The 17859-nt window shown below is 45.1% G+C and overlaps 1 protein-coding gene across 16 annotated transcripts in view; it reads left to right on the forward strand.

Annotated features, from left to right (window-relative positions):
- Positions 1-17859, forward strand: part of FBXO25 (F-box protein 25) — a 58995-nt gene that overhangs the window by 8467 nt on the left and 32669 nt on the right. For all 16 annotated transcript variants that reach the window (XR_014258011.1, XR_014258012.1, XR_014258013.1 and 13 more), the window contains exons 3-5: positions 11845-11948; positions 12882-12931; positions 15525-15617. Coding sequence is in view for 11 of the 16 variants with exons in the window: in XM_082444004.1 (XP_082300130.1) it covers positions 11845-11948; positions 12882-12931; positions 15525-15617 (247 nt within the window). In the remaining 5 variants the exon portion in view is untranslated. The remainder of the gene's footprint in view (positions 1-11844; positions 11949-12881; positions 12932-15524; positions 15618-17859) is intronic.

The following is a 17859-nucleotide window of genomic DNA, read 5'->3' on the forward strand; positions in this document are numbered from 1 at the left end:
GTTGTATGTGCTCAGTCTATACCGTATGTCAGGCATTTACTGTGTGTTCCCAGTGCTGGGATCCAGCAGTAAACAGAAAGAGGCAAAACCCATGCCTGGAGGAGCTTGCATTCTAGTGGGACAGTCAGACGAAGGACAAAAGGAGCTCCGTGTGGTCTGTTCTGTGTCGTAAGTGCTGTGAAGGAAAAAACCCGGGGTGGGAGGGAAGACCATTGGGGTGGGGGTGGTGCGTGGAAGTGTCGAGGCGGGGCCTCTCTGAGAAGGGTCAGCTGAATGACACCTTGGGCACCGAGAGGGCGGCCCAGGTGGGGAAGGGAGAGCAGAGCCCCCGAGGCAGGTGTCGTGAACTCGGGAGCAGCGGGGACAGCGAGATGGGTGGGATGAGGGGCAGCAGGGGACCAGATGCCAGCGTGGCCATGGCCGGTCATGAAGGGCCAGCTGGGTTTTCTCAGAGCTAGACGGGGGGTCAGAGAGAGGGGGGGTTTTGTTCAGGTTTGTGTTTTAACAGGCTCCTTCTGGCTTTTGTGTTGGAAATAGGCTGCAGAGAGGTGAGGCAGAGCATATCGACTCATTCCTAAGAGCCTGTGTAATGACCCAAGTGAGGAGTGACTGTGGCTCAGAGAGGATGGAGGTGGCGGGTGATGAGAAGTGCTCAGATTCAGATGTTTTGCACGTGGAGCTGGCAGGTTGCTGAGCTGTGGAGTGGGTGGGCAGTGGCGAGGGGCGTCGGCGAAGGCAGGCAGGTGGTCTGCCTGCGCGGCTGGGAGGGTGGCCGTTCATGTGATGACAGTGGAGTCTGACCGTGTAGCTTCCTGCGCACGCGCGAGATCCTCAGGGCTCGTGCCCGGGAGAGGAGCTGCTGGGTCACGGGCAGGCCCACCTTCCGTTTTCCAGTGAGGTGGTGTCTATTTCTGCTCCTGCTCTCGGTGCCTGTTCATCTGACCACACTGCTCATCGTTTCTTCCCATTTTTTATTTCTTGCAAGTAAATCTGGGCAGAGAAGAATAAGCTCAACATCATTAGTCAGCAGGGAAGTGCAGGCAATCTGGGAAGACACACGTCGCAGCGAGCCTGAGATCACATTGCAGTGTGGGGTCAGCAGCAGACCAGCTGGAAACGGAATGGAAGTTCCAGGGGAGTGAGACAGCCGAGGTGGCCTAGACAGAAGTGTGGAGAAAGTGTTCACCTTCCATATAAGGTGCCATGACACACCTACCACAGTGGCTGCAATTAACAAACAACAGAACGTTACAGGTGCTGGTGAGGGCAGTGCCGAGCGCTGGCAAGAATGTCCTCTCGTAAGCTTGATGGGAGTGTAGAATGGCACAGCCACTTTGCTGACTAGTTTGGTACTTTCTTATTAAGTTAAACATAAAGCTGCCGTATGACCCAGCATCTCAGTCCTAGGTATTTACCCAAGGAAAATGGAAGTTTATGTTTACACAGTACCTGTATGTGAACGTTAATAGCAGCTTTTTTCCAGTAATTGCCAAAGCTTGGGCATCACCCATGCTTTTCAGCTCTCCAGGGGAGGGCCACTCAGGAGCGAAAGGAACGAACCGTTGATTGACACAACGTGATGAATCTTAATTTCATCTTGCTTAGTGAGAAAAACTAAACCCAAGAGGCTTCATATTGTGTGATTCCATTTATATGGCCTTCTGGAAAAAGAAAAACTATAGGGACAAAGGGGTGAAAAACAGACCAGTGGATGCGAGGGGTCTAGAGGTAGGGGAAGGAGTTGATTACACAGATGACAGGAGGCTTTTTGCGGAGTGGTAGAGCTGCCCTGTAGGGAAGGCGCCGGTCCCTTTATGACTCTGCATTCGTCAAAACCCATAGAGTTGTGCAGCACGAAAAGCAAATTTTGCTCTGTGTAAATCTTAAAAAAAAAAAACCAACCAGGATGTGTGTGATGGGGAGCTGGTCACCCAAATGATCTAAACTGTGACAGATGGATGTGATTGTGCTACAGATGAACACCCCATAACCACACTGAGGTGGGTGTGGAAGAAAGGAGCTGACCTGGGAACTTGGGAAAACCATGTTGACAGGATATTGTCAGGCTATAGACAGACACTGTAGGTGGTAAATGTGCTTCTCATGCCCCAGGGTGTGGGTTAGCAATTCTGAAACTACTTTATTATGTATAGTAGGGTTAATCGGGGTGAGTAAATAAAATGCAGATAATGACAGCCAGATCTCTCACTTTGGAGAAGGAAGTCACAAAAAATCATGCTAGACTGTACCTTGTGGTGCTGCATTGTTGTGGTGGTGTCAGTGTGTACTCAGGCGGTTGTTGCTCTTGTGGGTGGGTGGGTGTGTAGGTGAGTTAATATAACGTGTTCCCCAGTTCTGTCTACTGGGAGGCCAAGAGCTGTGGTGCCCCAGTAGCCATGAGCAGACTGAACACCAAGATCTTGGTTTTGAAGGGTTCCTGGGGAAGTGGTTGATTCCAGAGCTGGGGTAGGGAAATATAAGCTGAGCCTAGAGCATCTTGTGGTGTCCAAAAGTAAGGAAATACTTAACAAAAAAAAGGGGGGGCTGCGATGGGAATATGTCGGATGTCAAAAGGGCAGAGGCCAACCTGAAAGCAGTCCAGTGGCCAAAGCTGGAGCCATTTGAGCAAAAAGCAAATAATGGTGGTATTGGATTATAACTCAAAGGAGAAGATAAATACCCCTGAGTTTATGGGGATATAATACGTGAATAAGTGGGGAAGAAGGGACAGCTCTTCCTGGCAGAGTAATTCCAGTTAGTGAATGTGGAAGGAATAGGGAAGTAGAGTGTCACCATTAGGACACCACAGTAATGATGGCTGTAGGCAGAGTCCACTGATAGATGCTGAGATTAGTGGGTGAGATGTTTAGGGAAAACAGTATTTGCAAAGCGTTCTCCAAAATATCTATGAATTCACAAAGGGAAAACAGTAGCTTTACAGTTGAGAACCCTGGCAGATCCCACCTTAACCGAGTGATCCAGGTGACATGACCAGGAGCAAGACACAGGGGCAGCGTGTACCCCGATCGCATAGGTCCGGATGGGGTCCTGGAACAGCGAAGGGCACCAGCGGGAGGCTGGCGAGACACAGGTCTGTGGGCGAGTCAGCGGTACTGTGCCAGCCTCCACTCCTGGCTTTGGTCGCCGTCCTGCATTCCTGTGAGATGGTGGGGAAGCTGGGGGAGGGGACTTTGTACTGTTGCTGCAACTCTTCTTGAAGTCTAAACCGATCTTTGAAAGTTGCTTTAAAAAGTCACCGTTGAGAACATCAACAGGCAAGCCAGTGACTGGGAGAAAGTATCGTGTTCTGTAAGCTGTCACTAAACTGTTTTCTGGGCTCCGTTCTACCTACTCACACCTCCCTGTGACACTGCAGCCGGTGGGCCCTGCTAGGCCCTGCCTGGGGAGGGTGCCACGGGGCCTGTGCGGTGGGACTGGGGCAGCTGCTGCCGGGGCCCTTCTGTACCTGTCCCCCCAGGTCAGCAGCACTGGACTCTCCCTCCCAGCTTTTCTGACATTTGCAGACCTGGCTCATCGTGTCCCTTCAATACCAGATGCTGGTGCCCCCACCCCACCCCGCAGCTGGACCCCAGGCCCTCGGGGCTTCTCATCTGAGCTCAGACTCCAGCACCAGCCAACAGTGTTTCCTCCTGCTGGTGCCAGCCTGTGCCCTTCGCTCTCCCAGTGCAGTGTGGTGACGGCTGTTTGCAGTCACTACCTCTGGAAAGCTTCAGTGTTCTTTTCGGCTGTTAGGTTACCTAGTTAACAAGGTTTTGTACATATTTGTACATTTTCATTTTAAGTTTCTCAGTTAAAATAATTGATGTGTCTTCTGTGTCCTGATTGAACCCAGCTGTTATACTGACAGAGGCTTTTCTTCCAGGATTTCGGCAACTTAGTAAAGAGACAAGCAACTCAATTAGCAGCTGGGAGAATGACTTGGACAAACATGCAAATAGCCAGTATGATAAAAGTTCAAATCTTTAGTTATCAGGGAAACTAAATTAAAACCCCAGTGATGTGCACCTTCTTCTTGGCTTTGTTGTAAACCTAAAACTGCTCAAAAAATAAAGCCTTTTAAAAAAGCCGCAGTGAGGTAGAACTATCCACCCACCAGAATAGCTGAAATTAAAAAGGCTGACAATAAATGGTGATGCAGATGTGGAGCAAACGGAACTCCCCCGTTCAGCTTTTCACCATTGAGTATGATGATAGCTGTGGGCTTATCATATATGGCCTTTATTATGGTAAGGTACGTTCCCTCTATACCCTCTTTATTGAGAGTTTTATCGTAAATGGATGTTGAATTTTGACAAATGCTTTTTTTGCTTCTATTGAGCGATCATATGATTTTTTTTCCTTTTACTTCATTTTGTTAATGTGGTGTATTACATTGGTTAATTTGCAGATGTTGAACCGTCCTTGCATCCCTAGAATAAATCTCACTTGATTAAGGTATATGACCCTTTTAATGTATTGTTGAATTCAGTTTGCTAGTGTTTTGTTGAGGATTTTTGCATCTATGTTCATCATTGATATTGGCCTGTAATTTTCTCGTGGTTTGCTTGTGTGGTTTTGGTATCAGGGTAATGCTGGCCTCACAAAATGACTTTGGGAACTGTTCCCTCCTCTTTGATTTTTTTGGAAGACTTTGAAAAGGATTGGTATTAATTCTTCTTTAAATGTTTGTTAGAATTCACTAGTGAAGCTCTCTGGTCCTGGACTTTTGTTTGTTGGGAGGTTTTTGGTTACTGATTCAATCTCCTTACTCTTAATCAGTCTGTTCAGATTTTCTCTTTCCTCATTATTTAGTCTTGGTAGGTTGTGAGTTTCTGGGAACTTAACCATTTCTTCAGGGTTGTCCAATGTGTTGGCATATAATTGTTCATAGTAGTCTCTTAAGATCCTTTATTTCAGTGGTATGAGCTGTGATGTCTCCTCTTTCATTTCTGACTCTGAGTCCTCTGTCTTTTTCCCTTGGTGAGTCTTGCTAAATGTTTGTCAATTTTATCTTTTCAGAGAACCAGCTCTTAGTTTTATTGATCTTTTCCATTGTCTTCCTACTATTTTTTCCATTGTTTTTAGGCTTTGTTCTTCTTTTCTAGTTCCTTGAAATATAAAGTTACATTATTTAAGATTTCTCTTGTTTCTTGGTGTAGGCGGCACTTATCACTATGAACTTTCCTCTGAGAATTGCTTTTGCTGTATACCTTAAGTTTTGGTATGTTGTATTTCCATTTTCATTTGTCTCAAGGTATTTTTTTGATTTCTCCTTTGAATTCTTCTTTGGCCCATTGGTTGTTCATTTGCATGTGTTTAATCTACACATATTTGTGCATTTTCCAGTCTTTGTCTTGTAATTGCTTTCTTGTTTCATATCATCAAGGTCAGAAATGTGCTTGATATGATTTCAGTCTTTTTTAAATTTATTGAGACTTGTTTTGTGGCCTTATAATATGATCTATCCTGGAGAATGTTTCCTGTGCTCTTGAGAAGAATGTGTATTCTCTTGTTTTTGGATGGAATGTTCTGTATATGTCTGTTAAGTCCATGGGGTCGAATATGTCATTTAAGTCGCCTCCTATTGTTGTATTGCTGTCTGTTTCTCCTTTTAGGTCTGTTAATATTTGCTTTATTTATTTAGGTGCTCCTGTGTTTACAAATGTTATATCCTCTTGTTGGGTTGATCTGCTTATCATTATATAATGACCTCCTTTGTCTCTTATTACAGTCTTTGTCTTAAAGTCTATTTTGTCTATTTCTGATGTAAGTTTAGCTACCCCAGCTTTCTTTTGGTTTTCATTTGCCTGGACTATCTTTTTCCATTCCTTCACTTTCAGTCTTAGTGTGTCCTTACATCTGAAGTGAGTGTCTTGTAGGCAGCATATATATTGGTCTTGTTTTTTTAATCCATGCAGCCACTCTGTATCTTTCAATTGGAGAATTTAGTCCATTTACATTTAATGTAATTATTGATTGGTATGTACTTATTGCCATTTTGTTAATTTCTGGCTGTTTTGTAATTCCTTTGTTCCTTTCTTCTTCTCTTGTTTACTTCCTTTGTGGTTTGATGACTTTCTTTAGTGGTATGCTTAGTTCCCTGTTTATCTATCTACTATAGATTTTTGCTTCGTGGTTACCACAAGCCTTACATAAAACAACTTGTATTTGTAATAGTGTGTTTTAAGTTGATGACATCTTATGTTTTGAGTGCATTCTACAGCTACGTTTTTACTCTCCCTCCACGTTTTATATTTTTGGTGTCGATTTACATCTTTTTATGTTGTGTATCCATTAACAAATTATTGTAGTTATACTTATTTTTACTACTACTATTTTTGTTTTTTAACCTGCATACTGTCTTTATGAGTGATTAACCCACTGCCTTTACATTAGATTATTCTTAATTTTACTACATATTTACCTTTACAAGTGAGATTTATACTTTCATGTTTCCCTCTTTGTATTTAGCACCCTTTCATTTCAGCTTAAAGGTATCCCTTTAATATTTCTTGTAGGGCTGTTCTAGTCATGATGAACTCCTTTAACTTTTGCTTCTCTGGAAAATTCTTTATTTCTTCTCAATTCTGAAGGACAACTTACTGAGTAGAGTATTCTTGGTTGGCAGGTTTTTTTTTTTTTCTTTTTTTTTTCCCAGCAATTTGAATATATTGTTCCACTCCCTTCTGGCCTACAGAGTTGCTACTGAAAAATCTGCTGATATCCTTATGGAGATTCCCTTGTATGTAAGGAGTTGTTTTTCTCTTGCTGCTTTTAAGATTCTTTTCTTGTTTTTAACTTTTGACACTTTAATTATAATGTATCTTGGTGTGGCTTTCTTTGGGTTCATCTTATATGGAAGTCTCTGAGCTTCCTGGATCTGAATGTGTGTTTCTTTCCCCAGGTTAGGGAAGTTTTCAGCCATTATTTTTTCAAGTAAGTTTTCTGCCTCTTTCTCTCTCTCTTCTCTTCTGGGACCCCTATGATGTGAATGTTGGTCTGCTTGATGTTGTCTTTAATGCCTTAACGTATCTTCATTGTTTTTCATTCTTTTTTCTTTTGGCTGCTCTGATTGGGTGAGTTTCACTCCCTGTCTTTGAGTCACTGATATTTTCTTCTGCTTCATTTAGTCTGCTTTGAAACCCCTCTGTTGTATTTTTCAGTTCAGTTATTGTATTCTTCTGCTTTGTGACATCTATTAGGTACTCTTATATTTTCTATCTCTTTGTTGAAATTCTTATTTTGTTCATCATTTATCCTTATCCAGAGGTCAGTGAGCATCTTCATGACCATTATTTTGAACGCTTTATCAGGTAAATTACTTATTTCCATTTTATTAAGGTTTTTTTCCCTGAGGTTTTACCTCGTTCTTTCATTTGGAACATAGTCCTCTGTTTCTTCATTTTCCTTGACTCTCTGTGTTGGTTTCTGTGCATTAGATAAAACAGCCACCTCCTCCAGTCTTGAAGGAGTGGCCTGGTGTAGGAGATGAACCTAACTGTTCAACCCTGCCCCAGCTCTTGGTTGTCTCTCAAACCTCTGTGATTGTCCAATCAGCCTACTTTATTTTTAGTCTCTCTCAGTAGTTGAGAGTGTGCCAAGACCTGTCAGTGTCACAAAGGGGAGTATATCGGTTGTTACCTAGATTCAAGCTGATTGGAAGCCAGACCCTGAGGCAGCAACTTTTGAAGTATGCACATACACCTCTCAGGGGAAGACTGGGAGGTGGGCTTTTCTGTCGGTTTCCTCTGAGTTGAGCCCTGGGGTAGCCAGTTAAGAACGGTTTCCTTCTCTGCTACTGTCCTGTTGAACCCATGAACAGCGCCACTGGCCACCAGAGCCAGGCTATCAAGGGTTGGGTTCTCTGGGCAGCAGGCATGACAGTCCGCGCACCAGATGTGTGCATTGCTCCTCACTCAGAGATGCTGATGACCCGCAGTGGGGCAGGGAGAGAGTATGAATGTGGCGCCTGCCAGGCTCCTGTCTCTGGAGAGGGTTGCAGTCAGCCCCCAGATGAGTATTTCATTAGCACTCTGCCCCTCCGGCCATAGCTGAAGGTAAACTGACAGGCCTCTTTCACAGAGAGGCTGGTGCGTTTTGGGCTGAGGTTTCTGTACTGTGTTCTGGAGGCAGCTGGTGGAGAGCTCCCTCTGGCTGTCTGGGGGCTTGTCTCTCAGGTGCAGGTCTTAAAAGTTGGGGTGCTGATGTGGGTTCACGTCCCTCCCTCCTCAGAGAGAAGCTCCAGGCTGGGAGTTCCCTCCTGACTGTGGGCAGCCCCTCGGGGCTGAGGTTTGTGGTGAGCTGTGCCAGGGCCTCTCCTGCCCACTTACATGTGTTGTTTTCTTGTTCAGCTGATGTGTAGGGGTGTTCTGCTGGTTTGGGGTTTTTCCCCAGGGAAAACTGTTCCATATGTAGCTGTCAGTTCCATGTGTCTGTGAGGAGGTGAGTTTGGGGTCCTCCTTTGTCACCATCTTGAACTGGACCAGAGGCAGTTTTCTTGAGGCTTTATAATTTGTTTTAATATCAGGTAGGACTAGACTTCTCCCACTGCTGTTCTTGTTCTGAATCGTCTCCTAATTCTTCCTCGCTTTCTTCTTAAATGAACTTTGTATTTAACTAGCTCTAAAGGAAAAATCTGATATTTTTATATTGGTTAAATTTATATTTTTAAAAAACTTGTTTAATTTCTTCCCATTTATTTACAAAGAGTTTTACAAAGTAGCCTTTTACGATTTTTTAAATTTCCTGTCTGCGTTTGTAATTTTCTTCTTGTCATTAATTTTATATAGTGTACTTTCTCTATTTTTTCTGATAAGATATCTAGTGGTTTATCTTGCTGGTTTGTTTTGTCCAGTGAACCAGCTTTGGGGCTTATTTTTCAGTTCTATTCTTTTACTATTTATTAATACCTGTTTTGTCTTTTTTTTTTTTTTTTTTAATTTATTTGGCTGCGCTGGGTCTTAGTTGCAGCACACAGGATCTTTTAGTTACGGCACACAGGATCTTTTAATTATGGCATGTGGGATCTAGTTCCCTGAGCAGAGATCGAACCCGGGCCCCCTGCCCTGGGAGCGTGCAGTCTTAGACACTGGACCACCAGGGAAGGCCCCACCTGTTTTTATCTTTAACAATTCTGTCTTTTTGTTCACTTACTGTTTTTCTAGCTTTCAAGTTATGTGTTTATATTATTTACTTTTTTATCGATATATCTATTTAATGCTATAAAGTTTCCTGTCACAGTTGTCTTTCTTGGGTCCTGTAAATTCTGATGTGTACTTCCTCATCCGTTTATACATGTGCGTATTCGGTATGGTGTTTGTTTTGCTTTGTGAGCCAACCCCAAACACTTATCCTTTAAAAGTGAGCCAAGCCCCTTCACACTTACTGCTCCGTTTGGCCTCAGTTCCCTGAAATTAATGTTTTGGATGTACAGTACACATTTGCATCTGTATCTTTCTGTCTTTATTTATGTTCACCTCTCTCATACACAGCAGAGAGTCTGGCCCCTTGTGTTTTGTTTTATTTGCTTTTACTCTTTTGATATTTAGGAAGTTTTTTACCTCTTATTTTCACCTTTATGCTAATACCTTTGTGTAGTATCCTTGGTTTCTTCTTTTTGAACACTGACTGTTGGCTCTGTACAGTGTGTAATATTGCAGTTAGCTGCTGACCTGTCTCCCCTGCCCTCCCATACCTTGTTAGTCATTGTTCTCTGCTATGTGTCTTATAGCCATCACTTGCTGTGTCTTTTCTGTCATCATGGACCCTTTGTGTACGTGTAGAAACATGTAATTCTACAAGTACATACATGTTAACTTGTTTAACACCAGCCTTCTTGCCTCTGCCCCTCTAGTCCTGGTGGCTTCCCGAGCTCATTCTGTAGTGAATTCTCCACTAATTTCCTGCTTGCAGTACTTCTCTGTTCATGCACATTCATAACGTTTGTTGTGACCTTTACCTTTAAGACTGGGTTTGTCTAAATGATAAATCCTTGGCTCACTTGAGTATGTTAAATATGTCACCTGAACCCATTCCATTCCTGGCCTGTGATTGCTCCTGCAGAACTGCTGTCAGGTCTTTGTGTCTTTCTCACGCTATGGACGTGCACTCTTAGAGTAAGCGGGAGTGTGACCGTCGTGAGGTGCTCGGTGGGTGTGTCATTCAGGCGAGGCAGCAGGTTGGAGGCGAGCCGTCAGAGCACGCCTGCGGGGCGTCGGTGGAATGCAGAGGGTGGCCGCTGTGCCCTCGTGCCTTCCCGGCTCTCTCTCATGGAGTCTGCAGCTGCTGTGGTTGGACTTCTTACACGGCCCTTCTCCAAGAGAGCTCCCTCTGGAACCTGTGAAAGACGGTGTTCCCCTCGCCAGGTTGCGTGGGGTGTCCGCCGCTTCTCCCGCTGGCAGAGCCGTGGGGCTGCCTGGGCCGCTGTCCCCCTTGGTCTTCAGTATCCCATCCTGCCACCTGCCTGCTGCTCCCTTCATGCATCATGTCTGCGTCAGATTCCTTAAGCATGTCACATGAGGTGTTTAGGACAGAAGCACTAATGCGAAAAACAAACAGGTTCTGCATTTTTTTTTTTAACTTAAAAAAATTGGACCTTTTTTTAATATCTTTTTTTGCAAGAGAGGCTAATAATACACTGATGCAAAAGTGACTTTATATCAGGAAAACAAACATGAACATTTGGCCAGCAGGAGAAAGTAATATAACCCTGACCCTTTGTGGGTAATGTGAGGATACAAAGCTAAGTTTAATAGGTGACCGACATACAACTGAAAACAGTAACCTGGGACTGTTAGAGCAGAGACTGTGGCCCTGCTGGGAGAGAAGTTTCTTTCACTGAGAGAAACTCCCGTGGAAGTCAGCTTGGCAGTCAGTTACTGGTGACTGTCTGAGGGGTTCCTCTGTTTTGTTTTTTGGTAAAATGATCACATTTTGTTTGTCATGTTTACTTTGGTATGTTAAATATTTCATTTTGCTGAGTTTTTCTTCCCAGAGTCTCCTCTATTTGAATGGTAGAATTGATAGCCCATATGTGCTTTCAAGAGCAATACCAACTGAAGTAATTTAAGAAGGTAGAGAATTGTATTAGTTTTCTAGGGTTGCCATACTGAAAACCCAGTGGTATAAGACAACAGAAATTTTTTCCTTGCAGTGTGGAGGCCAGAAGTCCGAAATGCAGGTGTCAGCAGGGGTGGTCCCTTCTGGAGGCTCTTTGGAAGAATTTCCAGCTTCTGGGGTTGCCAGCAATGCTCGCCGTCCTTCAGCTCCAGTCTCTGCCTCTGTTGTCACTCGGCTGTTGTCCCTTGGCTGCTGTCACCCGCCATCCCCCCGTGTCTGTCCTGTGTGGCCTCTCCCCATATAAGGTTTAGGGCCCATCTGGTTAATCCAGGATGATTTTGTCTTGAGATCCTTCATGTAATTATCTCTGCAAAGACCCTCATATTCACAAGTTCCAGGGGTTAGGACTTAGACATATTTGAGGGGCCACTATTTAACCCAATGCAGCAATAAATATTTCTGGTTTAGTACAGTTTTTAAGATTCTGATTTCAAGCAATTGGGTGGGGATGGATGCTGCAGTTTCCCCTCCTATGCAAAATCCTAGAAATGATAAAAAAGGTATATATTATCTTAAATACTGTAAATATATATTGTACTTGAGAAAAAATGGGGGGCGCAACTCTCAGTGTCTTGGTGCACCCGAAAGGATACGGAGTCTGTGAGACACGCTTGCATGGTCTGTAGCTGAAGGGCTTCCCGGTGGAAGAAGATCTTTTTAACAAAAGAAAATCCAGTTGAAGAAACCCCTGTAAAAATATTTTAATAAAATGTATCTTTATTTCAGTATCTTAAATAGTGAAGATGAAGAAATATTCAATAACGAAGAGCATGAATATGCATCCAAAAAAAGGAAAAAGGACCATTTTAGAAATGACAGAAATACTCAGTGTAAGATCATTTTCATTAATAATTTCATATTTACGTGTTGAATATGTTGATAAATTGAATTGCATTGACAGTGCCGTCTTATGACGTAAATGCTGATACAGTTAAATAAGTAGCAGCACTGTATCCAGAGTTGCCCACTGACTTAGTGGTCAGATATTTGCAGCTCAACCATTTAGCTGAGTAAGTCATTAGTAAGATTTGCTACAATGAAACCGAAGACAGGAAAACCTACAAAACAGCCTCTATGTCTGAATGTTGAATAGCAGTCCTGAATTCAGGTCCATTCACTCCCAAGCAGTGAGCCCGAACCTTAGGGACCTTGACATTGGGCTTTGGTGCAGGAGACGCTCCTGGTTCGGAGCAGAAGGTAGACATGGTCAGAGCTGGAGCCATGCAGGCGGGATGGGGACGGGGATGGGGAGGCTCTGAAAGGGCCCCTGTGCAGATGCCCAGACTTGAGTCACTGAGACCCTGTGAGTGAATCCAGTCGTGCGCCCTCTGGAGGCTCCCATGGACAATGTAGTCGTGATCCTCGAAGCTTTGGGATATGAGTTACTTAGAAAGTGTATTTAAATGGAACACCATATGGGGCAATGAAAGAGGAAGAGAACTTTTATTAGGGTGTATACCAGATGCACTTTTATAACCATTTATGTTTGGATATGACTGCAGTCACTTGGTGACACTATTTTCTTCCAAGTTACCTAGACGTGGTACTGTCATAAATCATCTTTCATGTAAAGATGTTTCAGTACCTCTGAAACTGATATTAGGAAACGAAGCAATTCTGGTTGCATTTAGCCAAGTCAAAGCATCTCTTATCTATATGATGTCAGATAATTTTGTTAGCATGTGCCACTGTTGAAGTTCCTTAAAATCTTCATTTTGTAATGATTCACCAGCTTTTAAAAACAAAGTTAATTTTTATTCTAGGTTTTTATCGTGAAAAATGGATCTATGTCCACAAAGAAAGCACAAGAGAAGTAAGTATTCTATTATAAATAAGAGTATATTTTGTATTGTTACTGTTGAATATGTGATGTTACATTAAACTGTTTCTTTTGCAATATCAGACCTGTGTCCACATTCTAAGAGGTGACAGCATAAGAGGGTCTTAGAGACAGTGTTTTGTGTGTGTGGTGTATGTCAATGCCCCATACGAATCTGAATCAGCAGAGGGCTGTTTCAGAAGAAGTATGGACCCCCAGGTACTTTGATATTTTCTCCCCCACCCTCCCTAAAAGCTGTTCATAGTGAGCCTCTGGTACTAGTAGGGCTGTGTCTTGGCTCTCCTGTGTTTTGGGTTGGTGAGAACAGTTTGTAAACCCCTCATTTATTTTGTAGAGTAGTAGCTAAGATGATGTTGGTAGTTAAGCTGGAATCTGCAAAGAGCAGTTCGAGCCCTGCCCACCTTTCTTTTGCAAAAGGTTTGTTCACCTCCACTCTGCATGTTTCCTTTTTCTCTTGGTATCTGGGGAAGCTTGCTTCCATCTGTTGTCTGAGAAACTCTGCATTTGCCTGATTTTGCAACAATGGGGGAAAATATTCAGGGAGCAGTTGTTTAGCATGTATTATGTTAGCGTAAGTTAAGGATTCCAGAAGTGTTAATAGTGGGTGTTCTGAAACCAGCCCAGCTTCCTAGAAGCTTAAGGATTAGATTCTGAGATAGAAAATTTATCCGACCTATTTGGCGATGGTTAACATTGTTAAATGGGTATGAAACCACTCTAACCCGTAACATACACTCCAGTACACCATTGGAAGGTGTTTGGCGAATCTGACCTAGTTTGAGCTTATGAAAGACTGTTAGACATTTGGACTTCCCTGGTGGTGCAGTGGTTAAGAATCCACCTGCCAATGCAGGGGACACGGGTTCGAGCCCTGGTCCGGGAAGATCCCACATGCCGCGGAGCAACTAAGCCCGTGCACCACAACTACTGAGCCTGTACTGTAGAGCCCACGAGCCACAACAACTGAGCCCGTGTGCCACAACTACTGAAGCCTGTGCGCCTAGAGCCCGTGCTCTGCATCAAGAGAAGCCACCGCAATGAGAAGCCCATGCACTGCAACAAAGAGTAGCCCCCGCTCGCCGCAACTAGAGAGAGACCGCGCGCAGCAATGAAGACCCAATGCAGCCAAAAATAAATAAATTTATTTTTTTTTTTTAAAAAAAGAAAGACTGTTAGGCATTTCATTTGCTGGGTGTCACCACACTGATTACAGAACAGAGGTCCAGCTTCGGCTGCACATGCGGCAGAGGGGGAACTTGCTGTGAGTCTGCAGGGTGTTGCATGGGTCCTGGGAACCGGCACAGGCAGGCACAGGCAGGCACAGGAAGGGGCCAGGACTCGGAGCTGGTCCCATCTCTCTCCGCATCACATCACGCCTTTGGTCTTCTCACCTGGGGCCCACCAGGTGTTTGCTGCTCGTGTGCTTCAGACGTGTGATTTTATTTCCCCCCAAAGAAGAGGCTGTTGTGAGATGGGTGGCAGCCTGGGAGGAACACCAGTGTTTGGAATTCTGTTCACTGAGAAAGAGAATAGTTACCGGCTGTGATTGATTTCAGGTTATGATCGATATCCAGTTAATCTTGGCTTCCTCCACAGCTCCCAGGAAAATATTTTGTACTTAGTGGATAGTCAGTAAAAATACATAATGAATGTTTTAAATAAGTGTATCTTCTTGGCTTGTGCACACATTGAGAGTGTTGTTGGGATTTGGGTGTAAAACCAAATCAGCCCTCACGGTGCGTCTTCTGTCAGAGACTAAGGATTTCCCCTCCAGCTCCCCCTCTGGCCCCTCTCCTGTCCTGTGTTTGAAATGTGAGGCGTATTTGTCACCTCATGTTTTCTGTGATTATTCCCCACTTTATCTATACCCACAACTCTGCACTGAAGATCTCTTTATGTTCTAAGTATTCCAATACAGAAGATCGAGTTTAAAATGTCTTCTGAAACCTAGGGTAGAGATCTGTACAAACCAGTATGGAATATAGGGCATATCACTGCCCATGGTCACGTCCCGTCACCTCTAGCCCTTTGCACCCACACGCTGGTATTCAGAACCCCACCCCGCTCAGGTGCCTCTCGGCCTTGATCCTGAGCGTCTGGGCGTACGTCCAGGCCTGCAGGCACACAGGACTCCCCGCAGAGGAATCGAATTCCAACGTGTAGTTTATAGCAGATGCTTCTTCATAGTGGCCAAGCATGATTTATGTATTTGTAGTTGCAAAACCTAGAATACATCCAGTTATTTTATGATTTTAGGCTTAATTTTGTCCTCCCCCAAATGCATGCCAACAAAGGAAATTGACAAATATTTAATCAATATTTATCCTTGTCATTAAGTGGTGTAGAAATGTCAGTGCATAGTGTCTTGATTGTACATAAATTACTTAAATTTAGCATTGTTTTAATTTTACTCTACTTTCAGCTAAATATGGAATAGATCATAATAAAAACAAATATCCTTTGCCAATATTAAAAAAGAAATTGCACAGACTAATTCACGTTAACTGTTAGCTCATTTTGACTCATGACTCATTTGACAGATTTTCACTTGTGTCTGTTTTTCCAGAGACACGGCTATTGCACTTTGGGAGAAGCTTTTAACCGCTTAGACTTCTTCAGTGCGGTCCAGGACGCCCGGAGGTTCACTTACGTGGCCAGAGTGAGTATTTTATTTCAGAGACACTTGATGACACTTTGGAACGGCTGCGTTTTGAAGATTATCATGTGAAATATTTAAGATGCTTTTGACGGCTGCGTACAGTTGTGCTTGTTCGCTGGTAGAGAACCCCCGGGGGCGGGCGGGCGGGCGAGGCTCCGGGCTGGCGCTGGGGCTTCTGCAGGCTCCCGCGGGGGCAGGGGCACGCTCCCCGCCCGTCGCGCTGTCGGAGATGCAAAGAGGAGGCAGAAGTTATCCTGGGAATCCTTACCCGGTGGTTTCACATGCATTTTCTACTTCGTGTTTTTCACGGAGTATGATCCCTGCTTAATGGAGGGACAGTGGGCTAACAGAAAGAAGGAAATTTATACCGAATGGAACTCCACAGAAGCCTTATTGTGTTAATAACATGTTTTTAGAGGAAACTTTTATCTTGGCCTACATTCAGAAAAGAAAGGATCTTGCCATATATTCCGTTTACTGTCTGCTTTTATTTGCCTAACAAATTTATTCACCTTCTTACTATTATAGGCAAAGAGTGGGTGATGGGTCACGAAGCTGTTAATTTTTGATTTTTAATGGTGCTGTGAGACTCTGGAAAGATATTCCTTGTAATGGCTGCTAGGCATTTGGAAGTGCTACCGGAAGGACAGAAAACTGGGTGGTTAAATGATTTTAAGCCCAAGTGTTTGGTTTGGTTCTGGTCAGAGTTTGCCGGGCATCCATGTGACCAGCACCTGGGGTTCCTAGCCACGTGCTCCCTGCAGCCTCGCCAGGTGGGGGCTGTGTGGAGGCTGTAGCCCCACCGAGGGTTCGAGTTCTCCCAGGTGCCTGCGCACCAGACAGGGGCCTCCACCAGCTACCTCTTCCCTCCAGGTGACCGAACCAGGATTTGACTCCACTTTGTAGAAATGCCAAGATTTGAGTATCCAGGAAAACGTGTGTCAGCAGAGAGGTCTGTTATACAGTAAGCGTTTACCCACATGCTTTTTGATAGTTCAGATCATGCTTAGTTGTCTAATACCAGCTGCTCTGGACCGCGATCTACACAAGGGATTTTACTCGTGGGGGCGTGAGAGAGACTCTGGGGCAGGATGGAGACACGGGAGGGAGGACGGAGACGCGGGAGGGAGGACGGAGACGCGGGAGGGAGGACGGAGACGTGGGAGGGAGGACGGAGACGCGGGAGGGAGAACGGAGACATGGGAGGGAGAACCGAGCCTCCTGGTTTCAGTGCCGGGCTTTCTGCTCGTCTTGCTGGTCCAGGCCCTTGGTTTGCTGACCAGAGAAGGTCTGAGCGTTCTGTGCTCTGTGTCCTACTGAACCTGGTCACCTGAACACCCTTGGGATCTTTGTTTTGTCCGCATGCCGATCTCTTTTTCACAGAGGAGCCTTTCTTCAGACGTTGTCCTCATCCTAGACAGTAGTACCTGGCAGATGGTAGACTTTCTCTGCTGGTTCTTTTGTAGTACGTGTAAAAAAATACGTAACTAAAAAGTAAAATGTGTGGTGTGTCCACGTGCTAACGCGTGAAGTGGCGTTTCTCTGCGTCGCCTCTAGAAATGGCCGCCGGGGCTGGTGGCTTTGGCAGCTGCTGAGGCCACTGTGCGATGCCCGCCGCACCACTGGGCCCTCCCACATGGCTGGCCTCTCTCTGTGGCACTTCCATGATGGCCGAGTGCTCCCGCCAGGTGGAGCCTCCCCATCAGGGATCCTCACCTGCTCACCCTCCTCCTGCCCCTGCTTCCTGCTCCTTCAAACCCTTCCCGAGGCCAGTTACCTTCCCAAACTGATCTGCTTATGTCTGCCTTCTCCGAAAGACAAAGACAAATGAAGCCAGCTGTCGGTGACTCTGTGATCGGGTCCACGTGCCGTGGCCATGGCACGCTGTCCCCTGGCCCTAGTGACTCTGTGATCGGGTCCACGTGCCGTGGCCATGGTGCGCCGTCCCCTGGCCCTAGTGACTCTGTGATTGGGTCCACGTGCCGTGGCCATGGCGTGCTGTCCCCTGGCCCTAATGACTCTCTCTGATCGGGTCCACGTGCCGTGGCCATGGCGTGCTGTCCCCTGGCCCTAGTGACTCTGTGATCGGGTCCACGTGCCATGGCCATGGCACGCTGTCCCCTGCCCTAGTGACTCTGTGATTGGGTCCATGTGCCGTGGCCATGGCGTGCTGTCCCCTGGCCCTAGTGACTCTCTGTGATTGGGTCCACGTACTGTACTGTCTCCTCTCCCTTCCCTTTCC

The sequence above is a fragment of the Balaenoptera physalus genome (genome assembly GCF_965194825.1).
Source record: "Balaenoptera physalus genome assembly, chromosome: 21".
NCBI lineage: Eukaryota > Metazoa > Chordata > Mammalia > Artiodactyla > Balaenopteridae > Balaenoptera > Balaenoptera physalus.